Source organism: Meles meles, chromosome 5 (genome assembly GCF_922984935.1).
Source record: "Meles meles chromosome 5, mMelMel3.1 paternal haplotype, whole genome shotgun sequence".
In the NCBI taxonomy this organism is placed as follows: domain Eukaryota; kingdom Metazoa; phylum Chordata; class Mammalia; order Carnivora; family Mustelidae; genus Meles; species Meles meles.
In genome coordinates, this window is record NC_060070.1 from 127,039,623 (window position 1) to 127,059,590 (window position 19,968).

The 19,968-nt window shown below is 36.7% G+C and overlaps 1 protein-coding gene across 8 annotated transcripts in view; it reads right to left on the bottom strand.

The window, feature by feature from the left end:
- EXOC2 (exocyst complex component 2) overlaps nt 1-19,968 on the bottom strand; it is a 297,739-nt gene that overhangs the window by 203,876 nt on the left and 73,895 nt on the right. For 7 of the 8 annotated variants that reach the window (XM_046004927.1, XM_046004920.1, XM_046004919.1 and 4 more), the window contains 2 exons: nt 10,813-10,926; nt 8,722-8,846 (listed from right to left, as the gene is read on the bottom strand). In XM_046004927.1, coding sequence (XP_045860883.1) covers nt 8,722-8,846; nt 10,813-10,898 — 211 coding nt within the window. In that variant the 5' untranslated portion in view covers nt 10,899-10,926. The remainder of the gene's footprint in view (nt 1-8,721; nt 8,847-10,812; nt 10,927-19,968) is intronic. The other variant, XM_046004926.1, reaches the window with a different exon arrangement.

Below are 19,968 nucleotides of genomic sequence, written 5' to 3' on the forward strand. Positions count from 1 at the left end.
TCTTGATTTGGACAAACCAACAATTAAGAAAGTTGGAGAGTAATTGGGGGAAATTTGAATATGAAATGGGAAATAGATGATATTGAAGGATTACTGAAACTTTTTTGGTTGTGATAATAGCATTGTGGTTATATAGGTAAATGCCCCTATATAGGAGGAATCATACATTAGTACATACTAAAGCGAAATATCATGCTGTTTTAGACTCACTGCTTGAGATCAGTAAAACAAAAACCAACCAATCCTAAAAATCATCAAAGAAGTATGAAAAGATATTAATAACATAAATCTAGCTGACAGTTTCAAAATATTAGCTTTTTCAGATTTTCAACCTGTAATTCCTAACCTACTTAACCCATCACACAGTACCTACATATATACACATATAGATCATGTGCTTTTGTGGAACATAAACACCAAATCCTGACCAAAAAAGCATTTTAAAAAACGATAGATCAATTTTGCTTAAGATAATAAGCAGAAAAATTTCTGAAGAACTACTAATAAATCAAATGCTACAGTATATTAAAATAATTACCCAGGGGAGCACTCTAAAGAATAAAGGAGGTATCTAGCATACACAACTATATATATACTATAACTCCCAATTATGTAATATGTACTCATATAAGCTAACAACAAAAAGACCAAAAGGAAATACATCAAAATGTTACTGTCATTATCTCTACAATGGGATTACAAGTAGTCTTTGTTTATCATTTGTCTATTTACTGTTTTTGTAATACACATTTCATTTACATCAAAAATAGAAATATGAGGGGCACCTGGGCGGCTCAGTGGGTTAAAGCCTCTGCTTTCGGCTCGGGTCCTGATCCCAGGGCCTGGGATCGAGCCCAGCATCGGGCTCTCTGCTCAGCGGGGAGCCTGCTTCCTCCTCTCTCTCTGCCTGCCTCTCTGCCTACTTGGGATCTCTGTCTGTCAAATAAATAAATAAAATCTTAAAAAAAAAATAGAAATATGAAATATGTGTGTCTAAACTTTTTGAATTTATTATTAAAATCACTTTCTATATGCCATAGAGTCACCTGCTCATGTGATTAAGCAGTTGGTCAGAATAATCTTTATTAAACGTTAAGGTACCAATATACTTCTAGGGCAAATGTGATAGATAAATAATACAAGTTTAATGCACCAAATAAAACTTGAAATCTGTGGGCAGAAGACATGAACAGACACTTCTCCAATGAAGACATACAAATGGCTATCAGACACATGAAAAAATGTTCATCATCACTAGCCATCAGGGAGAATCAAATCAAAACCACATTGAGATACCACCTTACACCAGTTAGAATGGCCAAAATTAGCAAGACAGGAAATAATGTGTGATGGCGAGGATGTGGAGAAAGGGGAACCCTCTTATACTATTGGTGGGAATGCAAGTTGGTGTAGCCACTTTGGAGAACAGGGTGGAGATTCCTTAAGAAATTAAAAATAGGGGCGCCTGGGTGGCTCAGTGGATTAAGCCGCTGCCTTCGGCTCAGGTCATGATCTCAGGGTCCTGGGATCGAGCCCCGTGTTGGGCTCTCTGCTCCGCAGGGAGCCTGCTTCCTCCTCTCTCTCTGCCTGTCTCTCTGCCTACTTGTGATCTCTCTCTCTCTGTCAAATAAATAAAATAAAATCTTTAAAAAAAAAAAAAAAAAGAAATTAAAAATAGAGCTTCCCTATGACCCTGCAATTGCACTGCTGGGTATTTACCCCAAAGATACAGATGTAGTGAAAAGAAGGGCCATCTGTACCCCAATGTTCAAAGCAGCAATGGCCACGGTCGTCAAACTGTGGAAAGAACCAAGATGCCCTTCAAAGGATAAACGGATAAGGAAGATGTGGTCCATATACACTATGGAATATTATGCCTCCATCAGAAAGGATGAATACCCAACTTTTGTAGCAACGTGGAAGGGACTCAAAGAGATTATGCTGAGTGAAATAAGTCAAGCAGAGAGAGTCAATTATCATATGGTTTCACTTATTTGTGAAGCATAAGAAATAACACGGAAGATATGGGGAGATGGAGAGGAGAAGGGAGTTGAGGGAAATTGGAAGGGGAGATGAACCATGAGAGACTCTGGACTCTGAAAAACAATCTGGGGGTTTTGAAGGGACGGAGGGTGGGAAGTTGGGTGAACCTGGTGGTGGGTATTATGGAGGGCACGTATTGCATGGAGCACTGGGTGTGGTCCATAAACAATGAATTCTGGTACAGTGAAAAGAAATTTAAAAAAATAAAAAATTGAAAAAAAAAAACCAAACTTGAAATCTGCCAAGATTGAAGCCATTTATAAAACACCATAAATAAATATATGTTTATACAAAAACATGTTAGAAAACAGAAAAAGCTAAACATGCATTTGTTAAGTGAAATAATTTTAATCACAATACTTTCTGAGAAATGCTAATCACATATGTCCAGTTATCATTTGCATAGCTACTAGCAAATTAATAATTTATTTGATAATGCTAAACTCTGTTCATATAGGCTCAGGTTTCTATTCTTAAACACAGTGACATTGATTATGTAGAACATCAACAAGCACAAAGAAAGAAAAGCAACCCTTCAAAAAATACAGAGCACCGATCATTCATCATTAAGATGAAGGAGAAGTAGGAGACCCTGTTTCAACCAGTCACCTAAAGTAAGCTAATTATCTATCAGAACACTCTGAACACCCAGAAAATTAGCCTGAGATGTAACACTATACACTTCTGGATCTCTACAAGGGCAGAAGACATCAGAGGAGAGGGTGAACCTTGTGTGGATCATGGTAGATATATTCAGCTATGCATCCCCTCAACCACCTCTCACCAAAATGACTAGGAGGAGGAACACCCAACAGAGGAAAAATTCAGAGAATGGGCCCTCTCCATCAGAACTATTGGATATGGACATAAACAGTATGTCAGAAAGGGAATTCAGGGTAACAATTATCTCGGCAAAGGGTTGCAGAAAACCATTAGTGACAATACAGAACCTCTAAGGGTGGAAGTGAGAGCTGACCTGGCAGAAGTTAAAAATGCTATCAGTGAGATCGAATCTAATCTAAATACTCTAACAGCTACGGTAACCAAGCAGCATAGAAGCCATGAAAACAGAATTAGGGAAATAAATGATGCCATGAAATGTTCCAGTGTCAGAATTATTGGGATCTCTGAGGGGGTGGAACAAGAAAAAAGACTAGAAGATAAAGCTGAACAAATCCTGGATGAAAATTTTCCCAATCTGAGGAATGGAACAAGTGTTTGGGTCCTAGAGGAAGAAAGTTAACCCCCCAAGATCAACAAATCCAGAAACACCTCCAGACACTTGATTGCAAAATTCACGAACTATAAATTTAGACAAGATGTTTGAAGGGCAGCTAGGGAGAAGAGATTCTTTACATACAGAGGAAAGTCCATCAAAATAATGTCAGACCTGTCCACAGAAACCTGGCAAGCCAGAAAGGGCTGGCAAGACATATTCAGGCACTAAAGGAAAAAAAAAAAACAAAAAACAAAACAAAACAAAAAAAAACCATGTAGCCAAGAATACTTTATTGAATAAGGCTGACATTCAGAATGGATGGTGAGATAAAGAGCTTCCAAGACCAGCAAGACCACCAATCCAGCACTACAAGAAATATTAAGGGGGTTCTATAAAAGAAGAAAGAACCCAAGAGTGACATAGAATAGAAATTTATGGAGACAATCTATAGACAAGGACTTCACAGGCAACATGATGTCAGTTAAAACATATCGTTCAATAATCACTCTCAAGGTTAATGGCCTAAACGCTCTCATAAAATGGCACAGGATAAAACGACAGGGCCCGTCCATATGCTATCTGCAAGAGATATATCTGGAACCTAAAGATACATCAAGACTGAAAGTGAAGGGATGGAGAATCATCTTTCATGCCAACAGGCCTCAAAAGAAAGTGGGGTACCGATTCTTATATCAGATAAATTAGATTTTAAACTAAAGACTGTAGTCACAGATACGGAAGGGCACTACCTCATTCTTAAAGGGTCTATCCACCAAGAAGATCTAACAATTGTAATTATTGCACCCAGTATGGGAGCAGCCAACTACATAAGCCAACTGTTAGTCATATTGGTATGAACACATTAATAGTAGGGGAACGCAACATGCCACTCTCAGTAATAGACAGATAATTCAAGCAGAAAATCAATAAAAAAAACAAGAGCTTTGAATGACACTTTGATCAGATGAACCTCACATAATATACAGAACATTCTACCCTAAAACAACAGAATACTCTTTTCTTCTCAAGCGCACATGGAACTTTCTCCAAAATACACCACATACTAGGTCACAAATCAGGACTCAACCAATACCAAAAGATTGAGATTCTTCCCTGCATATTCTCAGACCACAATACTTTGAAACTGGAACTCAACCACAAGAAAAAGTTTGGTAGGAATTCAAACCCTTGCAAGCTAAGGACGAACCTGCTCAAGAATGTTTGTATCAACCAGGAAATCAAAGAAGAACTTAAACAATTCATGAAACCCAATGAGAATGAAGACACATCGGTCCAAAACCTATGGGATACAACAAAAGCGGTCCTAAGGGAGAAATACATAGTCATCCGAGCCTCCCTCAAATAAACTGAAAAACCCAGAATACACTAGCTCTCTCTACACCTTAAAGAACTGGAAAATCAATAAAAAATTAAGTCAACTCCATGCATAAGAAATATCAAGATTATCTAATCAAGATTAGAGGAGATATCAATAAGTTAGAAACTAGAGATACAGTAGAACACATCAACGAAACTAGAAGCTGGTTCTTTGAAAGAATCAATAAGATAGAGGAACCACAGGCCAAAGTAATCCAAAAGGAGAGAGAGAGGACCCAAATTAGTAAAATTATGAATGAAAAGGGAGAGATCACGACTAACACCAAAGAAATAGAAACAATCATCAAAAATTATTATCAACACTTATATGCCAATAAGTTAAGCAACGTAGAAGGAATAGACACATTCCTAGACACCTATAAACTTCCAAGGCTGAAACAGAAAGAAATTGACAACCTGAATAGACCAATATCTAGTAATGAGATTGAAACAGTGATCAAAAATTTCCCAAAAAACAAGAGCTCCAGACCTGATGCATTCCCTGGGGAATTCTACCAACATTCAAAGAAGAAATAATACCTATTGTCTTGAAGCTGTTTCAAAAAATAGAAATAGAAGGAAAGCTTCTAGACTCTTTCTATGAAGCCAGCATTACCCTGATCCCCAAACTAGGCAAAGACCCAGTCAAAAAGGAGAATTGCAGACCAATATCTCTGATGAATATCTATGCCAAGATTCTCAACATGATCCTAGTTAAGAGAATCCAACAGTACATTAAAAAGATTATCCATCATGACTAGGTGGGATTTATCCCTGGGTTGCCAGGATGGTTCAACATTCAGAAATCAATCAATGTGATAGAACAAATCAATGAGAGAAGAGAGAAGAACCACATGGTACTCTCAACTGATGCAAAAAAAGCATTTGACAAAATACAGCATCCGTTTCTAATTAAAACACTTTAAAGTATAGAGATAGAGGGAACATTCCTCAACTTCATAAAATCTGTCTATGAAAAACCCACAGCAAATATCATTCTCAGTTGGGAAAAGCTGATACCCTTCCCTTTGAGATCAGGAACACAACAAGGATGTCCATTCTTGCCACTGTTGTTCAACATAGCACTAGAAGTCCTAGCAACAGCAATCAGACAACAAAAAGAAATAAAAGGTATTCAAATTGGCAAAGAAGTCAAACTCTCTCTCTTCACAGATGACATGATAATTTATATGGAAAACCCAAAGACTCCACCCCCAAACTACTAGAACTCATATAGCAATTCAGTAATATAGCAGGACACAAAATTAATGTACAGAAATCAGTTGCCTTCTTATAAATGAACAATGAAAATACAGAAAGGGAAATTAGAGAATCGATTCCATTTACTACAGCACCAAGAACTGTAAGAGACCTTGGAATAAATCTAACCAAAGAGGTAAAAGATCTGTACTTGAGGAACTATAGAACACTCATGAAAGAAATTTAAGAAGACACAAAAAGATGGAAAAGCATTCCATTGTAATGGATCAGAAGAATAAACATTGTTAAAATGTCTATACTGCTCAGCACAATCTATTCTTTCAATGCCATCCTGATCAAAATTCCATCAGCAATTTTCTTTCTTTCTTTTTTTTTTTTTTTTTGGACAGCTTCCATCAGCATTTTTCAAATAGCTGGAACAAACATTCCTAAAATTTGTATGGAACGAGAAGAGACCCCAAATTGCTAAGGAAATGTTGAAAAAGAAAAACAAAACTGGGGGGGTATTATGTTGCCTGATTTCAAGCTTTACTACAAAGCTATGATCATCAAGACAGCCTGGAACTGGCATAAAAATAGACACATAGAACAATGGAACAGAGGAGAGAACCCAGACATGGACCTTCAACTCTATGGCCAAATAATCTTCAACGGAGCAGGAAAAAATATACAGTGGAAAAAAGACAATCTCTTCAACAAATGGTGCTGGGAAAATTGGACAGCTATGTACAGAAGAATGAAACTCAACCATTCTCTTACACCATACACAAAGATAAACTCAAAAGGGATGAAAGACCTCAATGTGAGACAGGATTCCATCAAATCCTAGAAGATAACATAGGCAGTAACCTCTTCGACATCGGCCACAGCAACTTCTTTCAAGACAGGTCTCCAAAGGCAAGGGAAACAAAAGCGAAAATGACCTTTTGGGACTTCATCAAGATCAAAAGCTTCTGTACAGCAAAGAAACAGTCAACAAAACAAAGAGGCAACCCATGGAATATTCACAAATACAGAGAATATAGGTTTCACAAATATTTAGAAGATATTCACAAATGACACTACAGATAAAGGGCTGATATCCAAGATCTATAAAGAACTCCTCAAACTCCACACTCAAAAAACAGATAATCATGTGAAAAAATAGGCAGAACACATGAACAGACACTTCTCCAAAGAAGACATACAAATGGCTAACAAACACTTGAAAAAAATTTTCATCATCATTAACCATCAGGGAGATTCAATCTAAACCACACTGATAACCACCTTACACCAGTTAGAATGGCCAAAATCAACAAGACAGTAAACAAGTGTTGGAGAGGATGTGGAGAAAGGGGAACACTCTTACCCTGTTGGTGCGAATGCAAGTTGGTGTAGCCACTTTGGAAAACAGTGTGGAGATTCCTTAAGAAATTAAAAATAGAGCTTTTTTTATGACCCTTCAATTGCACTTTGGGTATTTACCCCAAAGATACATATGCAGTGAAAAGAAGGGCCATCTGTACCCCAATGTTCATAGCACTAATGGCCATGGTCGCCAAACTGTGGAAAGAGCCAAGATGCCCTTCAACAGACGAATGGATAAAGAAGACACAGTCCATATATACAATGGAATATTAAGCCTCCATCAGAAAGGATGAATACCCAACTTTTGTATCAACATATAGAGGACTGAAGGAGATTATGCTGAGTGAAATAAGTCAAGCAGAGAGAGTCAATTATCATATAGTTTCACTTACTTGTGGAGTATAAGGAATAACATGGAGGACATTGGGAGAAGGAGAGAAGGGAGTTCGGGGAAATTGGAGGGGGAGACGAACCAGGAGAGCCTGTGGAGGGGGAGATGAACCGGGAGAGACTGTGGACTCTGAGAAACAAACTGAAGGTTTTGGAGCGGAGGGGAGTAGGGGGTTGGGTGAGCCTGGTGAAGGGTATTAAGGAGGGCAGGTATTGCATGGAGCACTGGATGTGATATATAAACAATGAATCTTGGAACATTGAAAAAATAAAATAATGTTTAAATATAAAAATAAATAAATGAAATAAAAACAATGAAACAATGTCTATACTTTAAGGAAACAAATTAATAATAAAAAAATTCTTATTGAAGTGAAGACAGTGTGGCCTCTTAGTGTATACTTAAACTTACAGGTACTTACGTATAGGTACTTAGTTACTATTTAAAGATACCTGTTGTTTTTTTTTTTTTAAGAGGTTTTTTTAGAAAGAGTTAGGCTTTTATTAATATAGTTTACTTTTTACTAAACATTAATTTGATTTCTATTAGTTAAGGTAATTTTAGGGGAAAAAATATACCCAACATCTTTTCCTGAAATGTCTAAAGCTATGCTATTTCTATTTAATTTCTTTCCCATATAAAGATGACAGCACGGATGGTAGATATTTAACTATTGTATAGGAGCTGATGGGGTGATACTTAAAAAGAATGATGCAGTATCATCAGTCCCTTCCAAACCAAAAACACAATGGGTCACATATACAGAATTAGTCACATGTGTAAGATACTAACGGCTATAAAAGGATTTTTTTTGAATTCTAGAATATTACCTATTGGGATTTAGTTTCTAATCGGCCCTGGAGATTGGGCATCATGCAAAGGCAAAGTAGTCTCCTATTTCACATATATACAATGCATCAACAAAAGCCTCATAGACAAGTATTTAAAGTACCAAGCCTTCTAAGAGGTTCCAGCCTGGTCTGCAACAAATATTTATGGCACATTTCAGATCTTTACTTTTATAAATACAGACTGAACGTCACACCCTGTAAATGCTCCACAAGCAGAGTGTCAGGTTTCCATGGGGAGCCCCAGCAGATGGCTGTGAGGGTCACCTTACCTGAGAGGGCATCCTGGGCTTCAAAGAAAGTACTAAGACCTCCTTTCACATATGCCAGGCTGCCTTCACTTTTCTTATTAGCCTGTCTCTTCAGGTTGGTAACTGCCATTTTGAGCTGTTCAAAACTGAAATGAAATTAAGAAACCAAAAGTTTGACACTCCTAAAAAGCAAAAAAGAATTAAGATAATGCATTAAATGTAAAATATGGAAGCCTAAGTTAAGAAAGACACGGATTGATATAATAATCATATAATCTGATGAAAACAAAAAACTTTCAAATTCTCATACACCTAAACTTTTATGTATTACAAATGACAAAATTAAAGCAACTATAGAACTATAGTACTGTAGCCTTCATATCATCATTCCAAATATGTCAGAACCCTAGGAAGTAAATATACATGTGGGTATTTCTATAAGCAATATATATCATGTGTTGATATGCCAGGTAAGGAGTCATGAATATCAACTCCCGTGGGCAGACCTAGATCAATGCAGTGGTTATCAAGTTATCTAAGACAGAACTCCTCTGTAAGTTCATTTCTGTATTCTGTATATAAATTAAGCAAGCCATTATTTACCATGTCAATAACCAGTCCTCTGTCATTAACAATGAAATTACAGAAAAACTGGGGGTCAAGGGGCACTTGGGTGACTCAGTCATTAAGCAATTGCCTTTGGCTCGGGTCATGATCCTGGAGTCCTGGGATCAAGGCCCAGGTGGGGCTCCCTGTGCAGTGGGGAGTCTATTTCTCCTTCTTCCTCTATCCCTCTGCTTGCTCCTGCTCTCTCTCACTCACTCTCTCTCAAATAAATAAATAAAAACTTAAAGAAAAAAAAATACTTGGGGAGTCAACCTACAATTTAACTAAAAAGACCAAAATATTTCATCTCCACATCTCAAGCAGACAAAAATAGGTAGGTCTCTATAATTTAGAAGTTTTATTTTCAGGTAAGCTAAAAAAATCTGGCAATAAAACTTTGAATATATTCTTCAGTGCCATGACAGCCCTACACAGAAAGCAGAGATCAATTCTGACTTATAGTGATACAAAAAGCACATCCATATTGTAAAATTAGAACCATCTTCTGCAATGAAAGATCTGACATTTACTTTAAAAATTTATCAGGATTGGGAAACCTGGGTGGCTCAGTCACTTAAATGTCCAATTCTTGATTTTAGCTCAGATCAAGATCTCAGGGCTATGAGATAGAACCCCTATCTCAGGATGTGTGTGTATATATATATATATATATATAAAAAATATATATATATATATATACACACACATATATACGTATGTGTATATATATATACACACACACACACATACATACATATATACCAACTTCTCTCTCTGTCTCTGTCTCTTTATATATATACCAACTCTTCATGTTTTCTAATGGTTTTCATTCTAAGTGGTGAAGGAAAAATTTCTCCTAAGGTATATCTTAACAAGCTGACTTTTCAAGAATGTAAATTTTAAGCAATAAACCATTCATTTATTCAAACACTGTTACTAAATATAGTTTTTTAAATCAATCTTGCAAAAAAGTTACAAATATGTTCTTGTACAGAGTGTGGTAAAATGTAATTAGCAGACACAAGGGAGCGCTTCAATTTGGATATATGACCTTGACCATTTTTCGGCTAATTTTAAGGCAAGTTTTTGCAAAATGACAAATCAAATCATCTTCCTTTGTTCTAGGGAAGGAGGTAAGCTGCTAATTTACACCAAGACTTGAAGCTGTATTATTTGAAAAGAGAAAGGTCACATTTATTTATTTATTTATTTTTTTTGGAAAGGTCACATTTAGATACATCGATTTAGGTACCCAGTTGAGACTCCACAAAATTTTAATGTGTTGCACAAATATGAATCATATAGAAACAATAAGATAGCAGGAATTAAGAATCTGATAATTAATAATACCATTTCATAAATAAAGGAAAAAACATTCTGAGATATTCACTTAGAGTCAAAGGACTCTAAGTGGCAGAGGCAGACCTAAAACCCACATTATTATATAATCCTATTAGGTACATCCACGTGAAACCATGCATAATCAGTAGTCGAACATCCACTGACCTGGTGGTTGAGTGGTTTTCTATAAGATACCAGGCAGCTGAAAAATTCTCACTTGTAAAATCCGCACTCATTCCAGGAAACAGCATTTCTAAATCCTTCTGGGGAAATTTACTTCTAAGGGAGGAGAGAGGTTTAAAATATACTTGAAGTGCAATTACTACAATAATGCAACAGACATCCCAGAGTACCTAGGATAATAAGCATGACTACAAACACTCACAATTATACATCACACATTATGGACTCTATATTTACATGTGTATACAAAGTATATTTCCTACACTGCAGCTGATCTATCATATAAACTTTGTATATAGATGAAATTAAAATACAGAAATTTTATCAATATAGAGTTTAAAGTTCATGATATCTATCTAAATATGCAATCATTCTCTATTCAATGGATAAAAATCAAAATTTGGATACACTGAAATTTAAGAGCAATGGTTTTTGTTAAAGACTTGTATGAAAGTTGTTTCAAAAATGCTAATGCCTACTGATAAAAATTAGAGCTAATTATAAAATACTCATTTTAGATGTCTATATCTAGAATAATATTTTAAGAAAAGTTTGTAACAGGCAATACCTTACCAGCAGCTTACTTTCTTGCCTACATTTTTATGACCAACTTGTGGATCATTTCGTTTATTTGTTCAAATAATAAATATTACTACAGTTCAGGCTCCGTGCTGGAAGTTAGAAAGCTGTGTCTAAGAGCAAAAGTAACATGGGCAAACTGTTACCGGCTTATGAGCTAGCAGCCCTCACCATATCCCTATCTCTTCATCTGAGCAGGATGAAGTCCAAGTTCTATTGTCAAGTCTCTCCATGATTCAAACCTGCTTATCTCTTTGGACTCATTCCTGCTACTCTAATCCTTAAAACTAAAGCTTTAGCAATGTCAATTTAGGGTTATACTTCAATTTAGGATATACTTTCCTGCACACATCATTTAATTTTTACTTTCTTTCTCTGATCTTGTTGTCGCCTCTGACTGAAAGGTGTTCCCGAGTCCCATATATTGGATAAGCCAAACTCATGGGGTATGCACAGGACACAGCATTGTTGTATAGTCCAGTGTATTTGGAGTAAGACTGGGGGAAGTGGGGATTATCACCACCCTGGAAGTAAATGTGGGCAGGTACAATGACTTCTACTCACTCTCATCTGAGAGAGAGTTGATGTCACATTACTACAAGCACAGCCTCAATTCAGAAATTAAGCAGAGAGGCTGGTGGGAATGCAAACTGGAGCAGCCACTCGAAAACAGTATGGAGGTTCCTCAGAAAGTTAAAAACAGAATTAACTGCAACGCAGAAACTGTACTACTAGGTATCCACCCAAAGGATACAAAAATGCTGATTAAGAAGGGCAACATGCATCCCAACGTTTATAGCAACATTATCAAGAGTAGCCAGACTACTGAGAGAGCCCAAATATCCAACAACTGAAGAACAGATAAAGAAGATGTGGTATATATACACAAGGGATTATTACTGAGCCATCAAAAAGAATGGAATCTTACCATTTGCAATGACATGGATAGAGCTAGAGAATGTTATACTAAGTGAAATAAGCCAGAGAAAGACAAATACCATATGATTTCACTTATATGTGAAATTTAAGGAAAAAAACCAGATGAACAGAGAGGAAGGGAAGGAAAAAAAAACAATGTAAAAACTGACAGGAAAGCAAACCAAAGAAGACACTTAGCTACAGACAACAAACTCAGGATTGCTGGAGAGGTGGTGGGTGAGAGTGGTGGGCACTAATGAGGGCACTTGTGGTCAACAGTGGATGTTACATATAAGTGATGAATCACTGAATTTTACCCTGAAACCAATACTACACTATATGCTAACTAACTTGAATTTAACTTTTTAAAAATTGAAGAAAAAGAAAGAAATAAAACAATAAAAAAAAAAAGAAAGAAACTAAGCAATGTGGTCCAAGATCAATACTCCATCTTTTTAAAAATACTCTCTGATCTCTAATGGAGCTCTATGACTGTAGGTGACCAGTCACCTTGCATACAACTTACAATACCCTGGAACCTGCTCTCTCCAGTGAAGTGCTTATCTGGTCCCAGGAAACATCTTTCGAAGGACAGATGCTTTTAATGTCAATGTACACCATAGTGTTCTCAGGTGCCAGGGTTTCTGTTTCACAAATGCAAGGAACACTCTTACGTGGTGGCTCCAAGGAGGCCAAACTCACCAGTTATGATTGAAGAAGAATACACATTCACCACACCTCCCCTTCACAGCCTAGCAAAGCTTTCACCAAAGATTCTCACAAACCCTCTCCCTTTATTCCTGGCTCCTTTCATTGATTCACACTCCCTAAAAGGGCAAGGGATGCAAACAACAAAACCAACTATGCTTTCCTCTGTAAACCCTGCACTTTAATCTAGAACCCAACATCTATTGTGTCAGTACCTCAGTCAAGAGAGAAACAGACCCACTCTATTTCCTATCACTTACCTTTCTCACTATGATCTTTTCTTTTTTTTTTAATAAAGGAAAAATAAAAATAAAAGAAAGCCCTGCTTAGCACTACAGTAACAGACAAGGTAAAATGAGACTTTAAAAGAGTCATGGACATCCAGCTGGCATCACCTCAGTGTTAAAAACTCAGAGACTAAGTCAATTTCACATCATTCCTCACTGGCTTCAAAAGTTAAAAGACTGCATATTCTTGGTGTGTGTATGTTCAATAACCTTAATGGTCATTTTTACCAGACAGGATCTCTGACAGGGAGCTGGAGAACTCTGCATTTTTATAAATTTATTTTGGTTTGGATTCTTCTTGTTGGTTTGATACTTTACTTAGTTATAATAAAAATCCTATCACTGGGGTGCCTGGGTGGCTCAGTGGGTTAAAGCCTCTGCCTTCAGCTCAGGTCATGATCCCAGGGTCATGGGATCGAGCCCCACATCGGGCTCTCTGCTCAACAGGGAGCCTGCTTCTTCTTCTCTCTCTGCCTGCCTCTGCCTACTTGTGATCTCTGTCAAATAAATAAAATCTTAAAAAAAAAAAAAATCCTATCACCTTTGGAAGTTTTTCTCATTTTACTTATTTGCATATCATGTCTCCAGGTTAGAACTTTTGAGGACTATAATGGCTGAGTGGAAAGGGCTGAGCCCTAGCTAGGTAACTAGAAACACTTCCTTCTGATATGCATAGGCCATACTCCATAGTTCTACCTTAATTGGTGGGCAATGTCTGTCTCGAGTGCTAAGTCAAGGATCATGTGTCTAAACTGGAAAGAACAGCAAGATGAATTAGTGGGGGTATGTCAATGGTGTGAGGGCAAAGTACACAGAAAAATACCTACCACATTTTTGTCAACCTTACTTCTATATGATACTTAAACTGGCATTTTGTGTGGTCTTAACACTTGGCTTGTTCAGAAAGTTAAATTATCTTAACAAAATCAAAAAGCACTACAGAACCATCTGATATCAACTAAATCCCTACTATTAACAGTCTTGATGACTTATGTGAAATCCTCTTCTAACAAGGATCAGTCCCAAACTCAGAGATTAGAGACACGGCTAACAAAAAAGCAGAAAAAAGAGACTCTGAGAAGCCAAACTGAACTTCTTCTTTTTTTTTTTTTTAAAGATTTTATTTATTTATTTGACAGAGATCACAAGTAGGCAGAAAGGTAGGTAGAGAGAGAGAGAGAGGGAAGCAGGCTCCCCGCTGAGCAGAGTGCCCTATGCAGGGCTCGATCCCACACAACCTGAGCCGAAGGCAGAGGCTTTAACCCACTGAGCCACCCAGGCGCCCCTCAAACTGAACTTCTTTATCCTTCACTCAGTCCCTGTAGTTGCATTACAATTGGGTGGTTCCCTACCCATAATTGGAGAAGTGTGAAGAGGGATTAACAGTAGCAAAAAAGTTTTTGTATTATGATACAATAATAGCAAGTAAAAGAAACAAGCACAAAATGCAGACACAAAACCAAATCCAGCAGTTGTATGTGTTCGTGAAATAGTTGAGATAATACATAACCCATGGGTTTAACAGTTAAATCATGTTCAACATACTAAAAAAAAAAAAAAAAGACAACAAACGAAAAATTGTATTTGTCTTTTTCTGTGTGATATAATGAAATCAAGGTGCATCCATGCTGTTATAAATTGACAGAGTATCCTTCTTTCTCATGGCTGTATAATATTCCATTATACATATATGCATCTTCTTCATTATCTACTAATGAACAGTTAGGGCTGTTTCCGCACCTTAGCGATTGTGAGTAAAGCTGCAATGACCATGGGAGTGCAAATATCTCAATATTCTGTTTTCATTTCCTTTAGATATACACCCAGAAGTAGAATTGCTGGATCATATGGTAGGTCTTTTTTTTAACTTTCTGAGGAATCTCCATACTGGTCTCCATAATGGCTGTACCAGTTTACATTCCTCTCAACAGTGCACCAAGATTCCCTTTTCTCCAAATCCTCACCAACATCTATCATCTCTTGACTTTTTGATAATTGTCTAAAACAGTTATGAGATGATATATCTCAATGTCGTTCTGATTTGCATTTTCCTGATGATTAGTCACTTTACTTTTTCATATGTCTGTTGGCCATTTATGTATCTTTTTGGAAAATGTTTATTCAGCTCCTGCCATTTATATATCTTTTTGGAAAATGTCTATTCAGCTCCTCTGCCCATTTTTTAATCAACTGGTTTTGTTTTTCTTTTTTGCTGTTGAGTTGTATGCATTCTTTGTGTACTTTGGATATTAACCCATTTTCAAATTTGCAAGTTTACATTAGCTCTTTATCAATAAGGAATATAAACCCTTTATTGGATTTGCAAAAATGTGTGAAACATAAACAAAAATGTCAAACTCATAGAAACAGAGAGCAGCAAAGTGGTTAAAGGGGCTAGAGGGTGGAGGAAATAAGAAGAGGTTGGCAAAACAGTACAAACTTTCAGCCATAAGATGAATAAAGTCTTGAAGGTACACATGTAAAACATAATGACTATGGTTGGTAACACAGTATTAATCCATTGAAATTTGATAAAAGAGTACAACCTGAATGTCCTCACAAAAAAAGGAAGGGAGGGAGGGAGGAAGGAAGAAGGGGTAAGAGAAAGGGAAGGAAAAAGGTAAAGGAAGGATAAGGGAAGGGGGAAGGGAAGGAGGAAGGAAAGGAGGAAGGCAAGAGGAAAAGGAAATAAAGGAAAAAGAAAGAAAGAAAAGAAAAGAAAAAAAGAAAAGAATAAAAGAAATACGTGAAGTATTGGAGGTGTTACATGTGTTAGTTAACTAGATGGTAAGAATCCTTTCACCGTGTATTCATTTATCAAATCACCAAGATGTTATTTACAAAATATTGTCAATTATGCCTCAAGAAAGCTGAAAATACGTAAACACACACACACACACACACACACACACACACACACACACACCCAAGGACAAAGAAAAACAAAACAAAACAAAACACCCTAGATGTATAAACAGAACTGTCTTATCACAAGATAAAGAACTGATTCTGGTAAGGCTCTAGGAGATGAGCTGTTAAGAAACTCTCCCACCCCAGGAATCTCTCCCCATCTCCCTCCTCCTCAAGAGGAAGCAGGAATGGGCCTAGCCACATTACTCGTAGTGAAGTCTCTTGGTGGTAAAAAGAAGCACATGGGGCATGGCCAGGCTTTGCACCCTCATCTCTTCAATCATGGGTGCACTATTCACTAGCAGGGCAAGGGTGAGAGGAAAAGAGGGCAGATCTTGAAATTGAGCTTTAGCATTAGTGTGAGTGATGAGGAGCCACTTCAGACATTTGGGACAGGTCATTTCCTTCTACCAGAGAGCTCTAAAAGGCTGAGATGTGAAGCATCCATCCGCCCACCAGTATCTTATTCCCATGTACTATTCTTTCTTACACATATAGCTCCTTCAGGCACCTAAATGGATCAAGTGAAGTTTGAAAAGTATTGAATCTCCTGGTCAAAACACTATCTCTTCATATCTCTTCATATTCACCTCTAAGACTGAGTTTTACTTTACAGTGATTTCCTACTTTAGACATTAAAACTCTTACCAATCTTACTTTATAAATTTAAATTGGAAGAAGAATCTTAAGACCTAAACTAAGAATCAGAGTTACAAGAATAAGACAGAAATTATATTAAAGATGACAAAATTCAGGGTTCCTGAGTGGCTCAGTCAGTTGAGTGCCCAGCTCTTGGTTTTGGCTCAGGTCTTTATCTCATGGGTAATAAGATAAAGCCCCTGGGTTGGGCTCCCTGGTCAGCAGGGAGTGTGCTTGGAGATTCTCTCCCTCCGGTCCTTCTCACAACCTGCATACATACATGCTCTCTCTCTCTCTCTCTCTCTCTCTCACACAAATCATCTTTTTAAAAAAATAACAAAACTCTAAGAGAGGTCAAATAACTTGCCTCAAATCATACAACTAAGTCCACTTTTGGCTAGTGATCCAACATGCATTCTCCACCTTCAGGTCAAACAATCCCGCACAACAGCAAAACTGTATCTTCCTTGAGTAAATATCAATTATCCTAAGCAAATCATGCTTTTCATGTTCACTTTGGTCTATCTATGGAGTGATCTTGTTTTGACCCGAGATGTCTGAGGAGAGATCTACTGGAGTATTTCTGGGAAAAGTCCCTATACTTGTAAGGAGAATCAAGAAGAGATACTGTCTTTTTCCATCTAGACATTATTGGGTTTTATTAATTATTGTGTATTCTTGCTTCAGTATTTGGTTTTTATTTTATTCCTTATTATATATTATTATTGCTTCAATATTTGGTTTTTATACTAATCCTTATTATGTGTTATTATTGCTTCAATATCAGAATTGCTTTAGCCAATTTGCAATTATGAAGAAATTCAGTGTTATGCTAAGTGCAGCAGAATAGAGCACCAAGGTTCCTTATACCTTGGTGACGTGACATTACTAGGTCACTGACTCAACCAATAATGGAGCCCACCATCTTTGGACTTTGTATATTATGAGAAAATAAACACATTTTTAAGCTTAAATTAATTTTCATTTTCTGTTACTTATAGCTGAAGGCATCCTAATTCAGTATTCTATCCCAAAATATACGCTTAAATATACTGATCTTTTACACAAACACCTCAAAATGAATGTGACACAGAAGATCTGGAAAAAAACACACAGTGAATAACAATGCCTAGAAGCAATGAAGCTCTACAGGGAACATATCTGCAAAAGCAGAGATGACTCATTGCATTATATAATTGGGAAGCAATAATAGTAAGTAGTGATTAAGAGCATGCACTCTGGGTTCAATCTCAAAAACTTGCTAGATTTATCTGTATAAACTTTGGGTAGTTATTTAACCTCTGTAAGTTCCCAGTTATTGGATAATAGGATCGAATCTTCCTCCCAGGAATGTTCTGAGGATTAAAATAAATAAATGCAAGTAGATGGCTTAGCATTTGCTAACACACAATAAATGCTCGAAAGTGTTATTTATTATTTCTATTCTTAATAATTAGTTCTTTATATTTCATGACTATTTTCTTAAGTATCCTTCCATTTGACTGTCATAACAACATAGTGAGTTACATATTCCCATATTACAGTGAGGAAACAGCCTAAGAGCGGTTGCATGTAAATAGTCCAAATTTGAACCCAGGTACCTCTATTGTCAAAGAAAGAACAAGTAACTCTTAGGAATAAAATGAAACCACAACTACACATTAGAGAGACAGAAATTTAATGAGAGTGAAGGGAGAACTGATTTACAATGCAGAGAATTGCTAATTGTCCTAATAACAGTATAAGCAAAGGAAGAAGCACTGTGTCAATGGCAATGACAAAGTTTGAGAGTTAAAGCTGAAATGTTTGTTCAGGTAACTGGAATTTAGGCTGTAATCCACCAAGTAAAGTGATGGCTTAACAAGTCAGTAAAAGCAAGGTACATTCTGAGTAATTTAAACTAAGTCTACACTTTAAATATACTACCATGGAGTTGGAGAGTGAAAGCAATATATATTCTACTATGTACACTCATGAAATGCTTTAAGAAATCAAAACACAATTTTAATAGCCGACAACTCTTGTACCCCTAAAATATATGCTTTCCATTAGATGGCAGTGTAAGCTCAGGTTTAAATCTTCTGGAAAGGTTTGGCCCATGCCAGGGGAAGACCCAGGTACATGAGTTGAGTGGTTACATATAAAACTAACAGCAATGTTCTTAACATATCAGAATTTGCTTTCGAGTAAGAGAAAATTCTACAGTAATGACCTATGAATGAGAAAAACAAAAATCATGAGAAAAATTCTAACCACCTTATAGAGTAAGGCCAGGTTATAGTTGTGCTACTGCATTAAAGAGAACATGTTTTCTTGATTTGGCAGATGGAAAGATGAAAGGTGGGGAGGCTAAAACAGTAAAAGTGGGTTTATATAGTTTTTTTGAGTGTTTGTATATTATACTCAATTCTTTTAGCTTTCAATTTTTAGCATAGTTTTCACTCTGTTGTATTAAATATTATGAGCTTGGTCTTGGTTGTATATGATGTTGTTTTCTTTCCTTCCTCCTTTTTTGGGGAGCAGGGTCTGACAGGTTCTGGACTTATACATGTATCACAGCCCACAAAATTGTTTTTATAAATTCCTAAAAAGCAAATTTATCCAAGACTCTTCTCTTCTATACTCATACTGAGAATTATTTTGCCCCCCATCCCTTGCTTGTGGGGAAACTGGTCAACTTTCCTTTCTACTGAAACACCAAATTGATGTGAAGAAAATCAGATTTGCATTGCCCATAAAATCCATGTAGAAATAAAGCAGGTATTACTGGTCCTAGACAGCCATTCCCATGTAATTATTTAACAATAATTTAATAATAATTAATAATAATAAAATGCAGATCATATAAAAACAAGGGCAAAGCTCCATTTTTATGTCCTCACTTACATATATGTATGATCTCCAAAAACATAACTTAATATTCACACGTTAAACAAATATTTATTTTAAGAAATATAACCTAGCAGGGTGCCTGGGTGTCAGTCTGTTAAGTGTCCAACCCTTGACTCTGGCTCAGGTCATGATGTCAGGGTTATGACACTGGGCCCCCCTAGGGCTCCATGCTAGGAAAGGAACCTACTTGAGATTCTCCCTCTCC